This window comes from Gopherus flavomarginatus, chromosome 12, assembly GCF_025201925.1.
Source record: "Gopherus flavomarginatus isolate rGopFla2 chromosome 12, rGopFla2.mat.asm, whole genome shotgun sequence".
Lineage (NCBI taxonomy): Eukaryota > Metazoa > Chordata > Testudines > Testudinidae > Gopherus > Gopherus flavomarginatus.
In genome coordinates this window covers 15,086,879-15,099,159 of record NC_066628.1, presented here as the reverse complement: position 1 = coordinate 15,099,159, position 12,281 = coordinate 15,086,879, and the positions used below count along the sequence as shown (strand labels likewise).

The window sequence follows — 12,281 nt, the reverse complement described above, 5'->3', positions numbered from 1 at the left end:
GCTCTGTTGAGTTTAAAGGAGATTACAGTAGTGTGATAGTGTGACTGATTGATTGTGAGAGGTAAGAAGCACTAACAACACCTAGTCATTGTAAGTGATGTGTTCCGTGCACCTTTGACATTCATATAATGAGATATTAGGGAAAGGAAAAACAGGGCCATTCTCTCTGTCACTCTGATCCTGACCATTGTCCTTCTCATTCCCTGCACAACCATCACACAGCGTACCGAGGAAGAAAATGTCCAACCAAACCACCATGACTGGATTCCTTCTCCTGGGATTCTCTGACATTAGAGAACTGCAGATTTTACATTTTATTGTATTTCTAGTGCTTTACTTGATATCCCTGCTGGGGAACCTTCTCATCATCACAGCCATAGCCCTGGACCACCATCTTCACACCCCCATGTACTTCTTCCTGATGAATCTGTCCATCCTAGACTTCAGTTCCATCTCTGTCACCATCCCCAAATCCATGGCAAATTCCCTCATGAACACCAGATCGATTTCTTATCGTGGATGTGTTGTCCAAGTCTTTTTTTTCGTATTCTTTGCTTCAGCACATTTGGCCATACTGACCATTATGGCATATGACCGATACATAGCCATCTGCCAGCCACTTCACTATGAGATGGTGATGAACAGGAGAGCTTGTGTCCAAATAGCAGCCAGTGCCTGGATCAGTGGTATTCTCTATTCTGCGCTGCACACGGGGAACACATTTGTGATATCCTTCTGTGGAGGCAATATGGTGGATCAATTCTTCTGTGAAATCCCCCAGCTCCTCCACCTCGCCTGCTCTGACTCAAACATCGGTGAAGTTGTTGTTATTTCTCTTGGTGTGCTTTTAGGTTTAATCTGCTTTGCTTTTATAACTGTGTCATATGTTCAGATCTTCAAAACGGTGCTGAGAATCCCTTCTGAGCAAGGCCGGCATAAAGCCTTTTCCACCTGCCTCCCTCACCTCATTGTGGTCTCCTTATTCCTATTCACTGGCACCTTTGCCTTTCTGAAACCCACCTCCAACTCAACCTCAGATCTGAATCCCTTGGTGGCTGTTCTCTATTCCATAATGCCCCCAATGATGAATCCGGTCATATACAGCATGAGAAACAAGGAAATGAAAGGTGTGCTCAGTAAACTGATAGGCTGGAGGATATTCAGCAAGAATAAAATGTCTATATTTCTCCACTGATCACAGTTACATTCTGTGTTTCTTTATATATATAATCAGCTGATGACATTATTACCTTCATGAAACAATACTGTACAATCTGTTAATGCAGAATTGGGTATTTACACTAATAAAAATCCAGATAAACAAATATCGAAAAAGTAGTTACTAGAGGTTTACATCAATGTAATTAAGATCAGAATCTATCTATCTATCTATCTATGCACTGCCAGTCATAACCATTCAATGTGATAACCTTGCACATAAAATCAGTAGCCACAGCAAAGTCCCTACTGAGTTCTCTGGCTCTTCTTATTTTTCAGGATAGTAACTCAGACTAAGGTATCAATGTATTTGTTCTTTGGGGGATTTTTATTCGTTGGATTTTTAGTTTATTTTTGTTTAGTTGTTTGTTGTTATTATTTGTTTCTTTGTTCCAGGTGGGTTTGCAGATGGAAAGGCCTGAAAAGATACTGAGTGTTTGGTTAGACAGGATTTTCAATGTTTGCCTTCTCTTGAGAGTGCTCCTATGTCATCTCTTTGATGGGATTTTCTGAGTGAGCTGAAGTTTTGCTCCCCACAATCATAAAAGGATGCAAAAGAAGGTTCTGCATGGCTAAGTTCCTCCTGAACTGATTATGTATATACTGTTGGGATATTATTGTATTATTAATGACATGTTAGGAGCCTCAGGAAGCTGTTTTTTATTATTTTAACCTGAAGACGAGCTCCGTGCAGCTTGAAAGCTTGTCCCTCTCACCAACAGAAGATGGTCCAATAAAAGATATTACCTCACCCATCTTCTCTATGTAAGAACTGTGTCATTCTTGCTATGGTGCAAAGCCTGTTTTGAAGAGAAACTTGTTCCAGTGTTTTCTAAAGAAAATCTAATTTGAGATAATGAGGCCAAATTTTGATTCCATTGAAGTCACTAAGGTTTAGCCCCTCACTTCAAAAAAATTAGGATTTGGCCAATAACCTATATACACAAGGATCCAGCATTGGCTGACAAACCGCTGGAGAAAGTCAGTATGACAGAAATCTAAGGGTCTGATATCCCAACTCATCTAGACCAGCACCAATGAAGACTAGACCCATTACATCATCAATTTAATACTGATGAGGTTCTGGCCCAAAGTCTCTGGGTTCCACATAGTAGTGACATAAACACTGCTGTAAGTTACTTGTTTGGAGTCATTTCCTTCTAGCCTTGGTGTAAGTGGAAAAGTCCCATCACATGCACTGATCTTGTGTTCCATATGCTATCCCATGTAGATCTACTCACTTCCAAGTTGAGAAAGGATCTCAGAAGTTATTAGTATTAGAATACCATCTTTGTGCATGGCTCTGTACACTACATATATGACAGACAAAATCAGATCATGGGATTAGACAGAGAGACAGACGGATAGGACCATTTCTTCTCCTAACACATAATCAAATTTAGTCAGAATGATAGATCTCTATTTCATTGAGAATTATGCTCGCTAGCTAGTTAGGTAACAAGAAAGCTATGAAAACTATTGTGCTTCTTTTCCTGTTAATGATTGTCTTTGTCCACATCATGATTTTCTTGTAAGTCCTTATTAAGCCTTATTTAGCAAAGATTTTTTATGACTATATCTTACTCCATCGCTCATTTACAAACAGCTCATCAAAAGTACTCGGTGTTTGGATTTTGAGATGTTTTGACTGGATACATTTTAAACATGCTATGTTTTGTTTCACTGAATAAATGGAAGTATCGCACATGGATTCCTGAAAAATCAAGGGGCTAATTCTCAGCTGGTTTAAATTGTCATAGTTCTGTTGAAGTCAATAGATCTCTGAGAATTTACACCAGCTGAGGATCTGGTCCAAAACCTCATGATTATGAAATTAAAATTCACTTTGAATATTCTGTATAAAGGCCCTGATTCTGCAGCCACTTCAGCATATTCTAAACTTTAAACACAAATGGCCCCGTTAAAGGTTTAAAGAGAAATGTATACTGAAATTCCTGTTGGTTATGGGTCAGGGTTATGGATAGGGCTTAAGGCTAACACCAAAGTGGTGTCAGACCCTTACACTATACAAGTTACTCTCCTTTCTCAGTCAAATAAAGCCCTGCAATTGGAGCATTGGAATTATTCTCCTTTTCTGGGTTCTGGATTATTAACAAGAAATAACAGTTTATCGGAAAGCCAGAATCTCTGGGTCTTCTCCCTCAAGTCACCAGTCCAGTATGCCCCATCACCACCAACCTCTCCTTCCTGGATGTCCTGCTCAGAAGTCACCTTCTACAGGACAGGCCCAACAAAGAAAGTAAAAGAATTACACTAGCTGTCACTTTCAGCCCCCAACTAAAACTTCACCAGCGCATCATCAAGGATCTACAACCTATCCTGATGGACCATCCCTCACTTTCACAGACCTTGGGAGACAGGCTAGTCCTCACTTACAGACAGCCCCCAAACCTGAAGCAAATACTCACCAGCAACCACACACCACACAATAAAAACACTAACCCAGGAACCTATCCTTGCAACAAACCCCACTGCGAACTCCTTCCTCATATCTATTCAAAGGACACCATCACAGGACCTAATCACATCAGCCACGCCATCAGGGGCTCGTTCACCTGCACGTCTACCAATGTGATATATGCCATAATGTGCTAGCAATGCCCCCCTTCCATGTACATTGGCCAAACTATACAGTCTCTGTGCAAAAGAATAAATGGACACAAATCAGACGTCAAGAATTATAACATTCAAAAACCAGTTGGAGAACACTTCAACTTTCCTGGACACTCAATTACAGACCTAGAAGTGTCAATTCTTCAACAAAAAAACTTCAAAAACAGACTCCAATGAGAAACTGCAGAACTGGGATTAATTTGCAAACTGGACACCATCAAATTGAATAAAGACTAGGAGTGGATGGGTCATTACACAAACTAAAAACTATTTCCCCATGCTAATTTCTCCCTTACGGTTACTCACACCTTCTTGTCAACTGTTTGAAATGGGCCATCCTGATAATCATTACAAAGCTTTTTTTTTCTCCTCCTGATGTTAGCCCACCTTAATTGATTTGTCTCATTAGAGCGAGTATGGTAACCCCCATCTCTTCATGTTCTCTGTATGTATATATGTCTGTATGCATGGATTTCCTAGTATGTAAGGTGCCACAAGCACTTCTTGTTCTTTTTATTATATCCATGTTATAGATGGGAATTGTTGTCCAGACAGAATGACGTGCCCAAGATCACACAGGAAATCCATGGCAAAATAGGTAGCTGAGCTGGATCTCACATTATATTAGGTTCCTCCCCCACTCAAAGGGTCAGTCACTTATCCCAGGTCAATGGATAGATCTCACATCAAAGGCAATGCTGGCAGCCAATTTCTCTAGTAAACTAACTAAAGATTTATTATCTAAGAAAAGAAATGAAAGTTATTGAGAGGTTAAAGCAGGTAAAAGACATTAACGGGTTTGGACAATCAAAATGTGTCAGTCCAAAGTGACAGCAGAAATATGATAATCTGCTAGTTTTCCATAAGTCTGTCAGGGTTACCCAAAATAACTTTGGGGATCTCTGGATATGTCTACACTGCGGGATTATTCCGATTTTACATAAACCAGTTTTGTAAAACAAATTATATAAAGTCGAGTGTAAGTGGCCACACTAAGCACATTCATTCGATGGTGTGTGTCCATGTACCGAGGCTATCGTCGATTTCCGGAGCTTTGAACTATGAGTAGCTATCCTGTAGCTATCCCATAGTTCCCGCAGTCTCCCCTGCCCCTTGAAATTCTGAGTTGAGATCCCAGTGCCTGATTGGGCAAAAAACATTGTCATGGGTGGTTCTGGGTACAGCCTCACTCCTCCCCCTGCGAAAGCTGCAGACAACCATTTCGCTCCTTTTTCCCTGGGTGGACTGTGCAGACGCCATAGCACAGCAAGCATGGACCCTGCTCAGATCAAGACTGCAATCGTGGGTGTTGTAAATGCCTCATGCATTCTTGTGCAGTCTATGCTGAACCAGGACCTGCAAAGCCAGGCGAGGATGAGGCGGCTACGGCAGTGTGGCGACGAGAGTGATGAGGACATGGACACAGAATCCTCTCAAACTGTAGGCCCCTGCGCATTGGAGATCCTGCTGGTAATGGGGCAGGTTCTAGTCATTGAACTCTGATTTTGGGCCCGGGAAACAAGCACAGACTGGTGGGACTACATAGTTTTGCAGGTGTGGGACGATTCCCAGTGGCTGCAAAACTTTTGCATGCGTAAGGGCACTTTCATGGAACTTTGTGACTTGATTTCCCTGCCCTGAAAAGCCATAATACCAAGATGAGAGCAGCCCTCACTGTTGAGAAGCGAGTGGCGATAGCCCTCCAGAAGCTTGCAACACCAGACAGCTACCGGTCAGTCGGGAATCAATTTGGAGTGGGAAAATCTACTGTGGTGGCTGCTGTGATGCAAGTAGCCAAAGCAATCATTAAGCTGCTGCTGTGAAAGGTTGTGACTCTGGGAAACGTGCAGGTCATAGTGGATGACTTTGCTGCAATGGGATTCCCTAACTGTGATGGGACGATAGATGGTACCCATATCCCTATCTTGGCACCGGAGCACCAGGGCACCCAGTACGTAAACAACAAGGGGTACTTTTCCATGGTGCTGCAAGCACTGAGTGATCACAAGGAACGTTTCACCAACATCCACGTGGGATGGCTGGGAAGGGTTCATGATGCTCGACTCTTCAGAAACACTACTCTGTTTAAACAGCTGCAGCAAGGAATTACTTCCCAGACCAGAAAATAACAGTTGGGGGTGTTGAAATGCCTGCAGTTATCCTTGGGGACCCAGCTTTCCCCTTGATGCCATGGCTCATGAAGCCATACACAGGCAGCCTGGACAGTAGTCAGGAGCTGTTCAACTACAGGCTGAGCAAGTGCAGAATGGTGGTAGAATGTGCATTTGGCCATTTAAAGGCACGCTGGTGCACATTACTGACTTGCTCAGACCTCAGCCAAACCAGCGTCTCCTTTGTTATTGCTGTTTGCTGTGTGCTACACAATCTCTATGAGAGTAAGGGGAGCCCTTTACGGTGAGGTGGGAGGCTGAGGCAAATCACCTTGCTGCTGATTACATGCAGTCAGACACCAGGGCAATTAGAAGAGCACACCAGGAAGTGCGCATCAGAGAAGCTTTGAAAACGAGTTTCATCACGGGCGGGTACAGTGTGACTGCTGTGTTTGTTTCCCCTTGATGAACTCCCTGTAAGCAACCCACTCTCCCCCTTCGATTATAGCTTGCTTAAGGAAATAAAGTCACTATCATTTAAAAAACATGTATTCTTTATTAAGTCATTATAAAAAGAGGGAGAGAACTGACAAGGTAGCCAAGGTATGGTTTGAGAGGAGGATAGGAGGGAAGAAAAAGGCCACTAAAAAAATTTCAAAGTAATGAGAGCCTTTTGGTTGGGCTGTCCATGAGGGTGGAGTGGGAGGGTGCATGAAGCCTTCCCCCACGCGTTCTTGCACATCTGGGTGAGGAAGATATGGAATATGGTGAGGGGTGATGGTGGTTACACAGGGGCTGCAGTGGCACTCTGTGACCCTGTTGCTGTTCCTGAATCTCCACCAGACATCGGAGGATGTCAGTTTGATCACGCAGCAGCCCAAGCATTGCCCCCCGCCACCGCTGATCTTCCTGCTTACACCTCTGATCTTCCTGCTGCCACCTGTCATCTCAAGCGTCTCTCCTCTCCTCACGTTCATCCCTCCTATCCTCACGTTGGTCCTTCCTGTCCTCACGTTCACTGGCATCTTTCCTGTAATTTAATACCATGTCCTTCCACTCATTCAGATGAGCTCTTTCATTGCGGGTCACTTCCATGATTTCTGAGAACATTTTGTCTCGTGTCTTTTTTTTCTGCCTCTTTATCTGAGATAGCCTTCGGGATGGAGTAGGGAGACTTGAAAAATTTGCAGCTGCATGAGGGAGGGAAACAGGGAGAGAAGTATTTAAAAAGATACATTTTACAGAACAATGCTTATCTCTTTCACGGTGAACAACACTATTCACCTTACATAGCACATGTGATTTCACTACAGGTTGCATTTTGCATCTTAATATTGAGTGCCTGCAGCTCTGGTGTTAGAGATATCACAGACGCAGATCCAGGCAGCTGAATTCAGCTTACATGCGTCCATGGTAAGCCATTGTCTTTCGGCTTCTGCAGCGTTCAGATACACAGTGCCCTCCTTTCCCAAATACCAAGCAAATTCCTTTTAGTGATGCTTCTTTCCTGTTAACATGCAGCAGCAGAAACCACTCCCCCATCCAATTCACTGGGATGATCACTTTACCCCTCCCCGCACTGCGTGGCTGGTATCATGGAAGATCACTGCTAGTCAAATGCAAAAAAGCTCAGCGTCATTCCACCCCCAACTCCCCTTCCCCTGCTTGGCTACCTTCAAGGAAGGATTTCTTTTAAGCAACAGGCAAACAGCCCAGTAGGAATGGCCATCTCTGTCCCCTTAATTAAATTCCTGAATTTCAACCAGGTTACCATGAACGATATCACTCTCCTGAGGATAACACAGTGAGATAAAGAACGGATGTTGCCAGAATGCCAGCAATCACCGAGACCATATGCAGCTAGGCTTTGTCATGTAATGATACCAGATTACTTGCTACATGCATGGCGTGGTCAAGTGTCGTACTATGGAGGATAGAATAAGGCTGCCCTGCCCAGAAACCTTCTGCAAAGGCTTTTGGAGTACCTCCAGGAGAACTTCATGAAGATGTCCCTGGAGGATTTCTGCTCCATCCCCAGACACGTTAATAGACTTTTCCAATAACTGTACTGTCCTCGAATGCATCCCAAGTCCTCAGGGCAAATTAATCATTAAAAAACCCTTGCTTTTAAACCATGTTTTATATTTACAAAGGTACACTCACCAGAAGTCACTTCCATGGCTTCATTGTCTGGGCTAGTGGCTTGGGAGGGCTGGGAGGGTAATTCCGTCTGGGTGAGAAAAAGCTCCTGGCTGTTGGGGAGAACGGAGTGCTGTGTGCTCTCTGCAAACTCGTCCTCCTCTTCCTCCTCCACATCTTCCCCTCCCACAGAATCCTCAAGCATGGCTGAGATTACCACTGTCTCCTCGGAAACCACGGACAGGGGTGGGGAACTGGTGGCTGGACCCCCCTAGAATTGCATGTAGCTCAGCGTAGAAGCGGCATGTTTTTGGCCCTGCCCCAGACCTTCCATTTGCTTCTTTGGTTTTCTGGTAGGCTTGTCTGAGCTCCTTAACTTTCACATGGCACTGTACTGAGTCCCTGGTGTGGCCTCTCTGCATCATGGCCTTGGAAATTTTTTCAAATGTTTTTTCATTTCGTCTTTTGGAATGGAGTTCTGTTAGCACAGAATCCTCTCCCCACACAGCAATCAGATCCAGTACCTCCTGTGCGGGCCATGCTAGAGCTCTTTTTCAATTTTCAGGAGACTGCATTGTTACCTGTGCTGATGAGCTCTGCGTGGTCACCCGTGCTGATCAGAGCTCTATTCTGGCCAAACAGGAAATGAAATTCAAAAATTCGCAGAGCTCTTCCTGTCTACCTGGCCAGTGCATCCGATTTCAGATTGCCTTCCAGAGCTGTCACAATGGTGCACTGTGGCATACCGCCCAGAGGCCAATATCATCGATCTGCGTCCATATTAACCCTAATCTGATATGGCAATACCAATTTCAGCGCTACTCCTCTCGTCGGGGAGGAGTACAGAAACCAGTTTAAAGAGCCCTTTATATCGATATAAAGGGCCTCGTTGTGTGGATTGGTGCAGGGTTAAATCGATTTAATAATGCTATATTCGGTTTAAACGCGTACTGTAGACCAGGCCTCTGTCTTGCAGCTGGAATGTTTCCTGAAAGAGTTCAAACAGCGCCGAGATACAGAACCATTCCCTGGATCCATTCTTATAGCTGTCTTCCCTTTCCTCTGTTCACTAAAGGCAGATTAGGTCTGTGGATTTCCCTTTGTCTAACACAATGAGCCGTGCTTTGAAATTAGCATGTTCTTTACATTTCCAAGGCTCCAAACGCATTTGATGGGCAAATGTAATTACCAGAATACATGAAATGTAAATTGAAGTGTAACAGCATACAACAATCCTTTGTTAGTTTTCACGAAGTTCACATATCAAGTACATTTATACTTTTGATCTAGGGTTAATTAAGTACAGGGATATACATAACGTAAAGGGATACCATTCAACAGGTTACAGATAAGTGAAGACAATATCAGTCCCATTTCCTCTGAACTAAATTAATACTTGAGTGAATTAGTACACTCAACATTTCTTTGATAGACGCAAGATAGTGATGGTAATATATTCTGTAGGCCTGTTTATTTACCTGAGATAGAATTTTGGGTTTTGTTTGCCCAGTTGAATTTTGAGGTTTTTAAAATATAATTGTTTGTGTCTTATACCTGTATCAACATATGTAAATGAGGAAAAAACAAACAAACAAACAAACAAAAAATGTGTGTGTTGCTTTTGCCTATAGCCAGATGGGGTTTTTTAGTGCAAAGAGAAAAAACAAGAAATAAGAGTTCAGTTTTGCTGGATATGGTGGGATTTTGATATACGGTGTATAACTGATGGCTGTCTGACTCCCCTCTCAAGACAAGGTCAAGTAACCAGTTGGGAAGGGCCAGAAGGCTGTGGGGGAGTTATAACGATAATTGAAAACCAGTGAAAAAGGTAACCCTGCCCGGTGCATAACCTCACTCCCTTCCCTTCCCATGTGGTACAAAGAAGATGGTACTGAAGCCCCCAGATTCAAGACTCTCCAAAATGGAATAGGACCGTACATTGCAAGGGTGGTACCAGGGGCATATGTTACAGGTATATTTAAGCCCACTACAAAGAAGGAGGGAGAGGAAGCTCTACTGGTGTAAAAAGCTGTGATTATGCTTGCTTGTTAACCCCAATAAACATCGCAATGCCTGCATTTTGGACTCTGGCATTCTGCTCTCTGCTTGCGTAACAAGAACCAAGATTGGGTAGGGGAAGCCCTAACAACACACAAATGAATTGGCCTATTGCTCTGACCTGAGCTTGTCAGTGTCACAACTGCTACATGACCAGAGGGAGCAACAATAATAAGGTCTGTCTTCACAGGGTTAAAAAAACCATGGCTGACCTGGGTCAGCTGACTCAACCTCATGGGGCTTGGGCTCCGGGGCTGAAAAATTGCTGGGCAGACATTCAGACCCAGGCTGGAGTCTGAGCTCTGGGATCCTACACAGAAATCTTTAGCCCTCCTGCCCAAGCTCTGCAACCCCAAGTCAGTTGACCCAGGCCTGCTGCAGCCATGCCACAGGGTTTTTATCCCTACATAGCCATACCCTGATGGACCGAGACTCATGACACCCAGGTTATATTCCTCAGAGCTGCTATGTGACCTCTGGCCAGTCACTTCCCCTATCTGTACAATCTGAAAAATGAGGAGGATAATACAGCAGACCCTTACTAGAACATGTGCCTACATAGCGCGAATTCGCTTTGAACACGGTCGAGTCCATGGCTCCCAAGTTTAATTACTCTCATTGGGAGTCATGGTAACGCGCGCCCCGCATTAACGCGGTACCGCACACTGATTCCAACCCCGTGTTCAAGTGAGGGTCTGGTGTACTGACCTGGCTTGATAAATCACTCTGAGATCTAAAGCTAAGTTGCATTGTTATCTAGATCTATGGGGTGACCATAGACTCATAGATTCATAGACTTTAAGGTCAGAAGGGACCAATGTGATCATCTAGTCTGATCTCCTGCACAAAGCAGGCCATAGAACTCTACCCATCCACTTCTATAACAAACCCCTAACCTATGTCCGAGTTATTGAAGTCCTCAAATTGTGGTTTGAAGACCTCAAGCTGCAGAGAATCCACCAGCAAGTGACCCATGCCGCACGCTGCAGGGGAAGGCAAAAAACCTGCAAAGCCTCTGCCAATCTGTCCTGGAGGAAAATTCCTTCCCTACCCCAAATATGGTGATCAGCTAAACCCTGAGCATGTGGGCAAGACTCACCAGCCAGCACTCAGGAAAGAATTCTCTGCAGTAACTCAGATCCCATCCCATCCAACATCCCATCACCGACCACTTGGCATACTTATCTGCTGATAATCAAAGATCAGTTGCCCAAACTAAGCTATCCCATCATACCATCCCTTCCATAAACTTATCAAGCTTAGCCTTAAAGCCAGATATGTCTTTTGCCCCCACTACTCCCCTTGGAAGGCTGTTCCAGAACTTCACTCCTCTAAAGGTTAGAAACCTTCGTCTAATTTCAAGTCTAAACTTCCTAGTGTCCAGTTTATACCCATTTGTTCTTGTGTCTACATTGGTACTAAGTTTAAATAATTCCTCTCCCTCCCTAATATTAATCCCTCTGATATATTTATAAAGAGCAAGCATATCCCCCCTCAGCCTTCTTTTGGCTAGACTAAACAAGCCAAGCTCTTTGAGTCTCCTTTCATATGACAGGTTTTCCGTTCCTCGGATCATCCTAGTAGCCCATCTCTGAACCTGTTCCAGTTTGAATTCATCCTTCTTAAACATGGGAGACCAGAACTGCACACCGTATTCCAGGTAAGGTCTCACCAGTGCCTTATATAACAGTACTAATACCTCCTTATCTTTGCTGGAAATACCTTGCTTGATGCATCCTAAAACCGCATTAGCTTTTTTAACGGCCATATCACATTGGCGGCTCATAGTCATCCTGCGATCAACCAATACTCCAAGGTCCTTCTCCTCCTCTGTTGCTTCCAACTGATGTGTCCCCAATGTATATCTAAAATTCTTATTATTAATCCCTAAGTGCATGACCTTCCACTTTTCATTATTAAATTTCATCCTATTACTATTACTCCAGTTTACAAGGTCATCCAGATCTTCCTGTATGATATCCCGGTCCTTCTCCGTGTTAGCAATACCCCCCAGCTTTGTGTCATCCGCAAACTTTATTAGCACATTCCCACTTTTTGTGCCAAGGTCAGTAATAAAAAGGTTAAATAAGATTGGTCCCAAAACCGATCCTTGAGGAACTC

At 43.8% G+C, this 12,281-nt stretch overlaps 1 protein-coding gene across 1 annotated transcript; it reads left to right on the top strand.

Annotated features, from left to right (window-relative positions):
• The first annotated feature begins 238 nt into the window (after positions 1 to 238).
• LOC127032827 (olfactory receptor 14A16-like) lies at positions 239 to 1,195 on the top strand. The gene has a single exon (XM_050920435.1). The coding sequence runs from the start codon at positions 239 to 241 to the stop codon at positions 1,193 to 1,195; it is 957 nt and encodes a 318-aa protein (XP_050776392.1).
• The last annotated feature ends 11,086 nt before the right edge of the window (positions 1,196 to 12,281 follow it).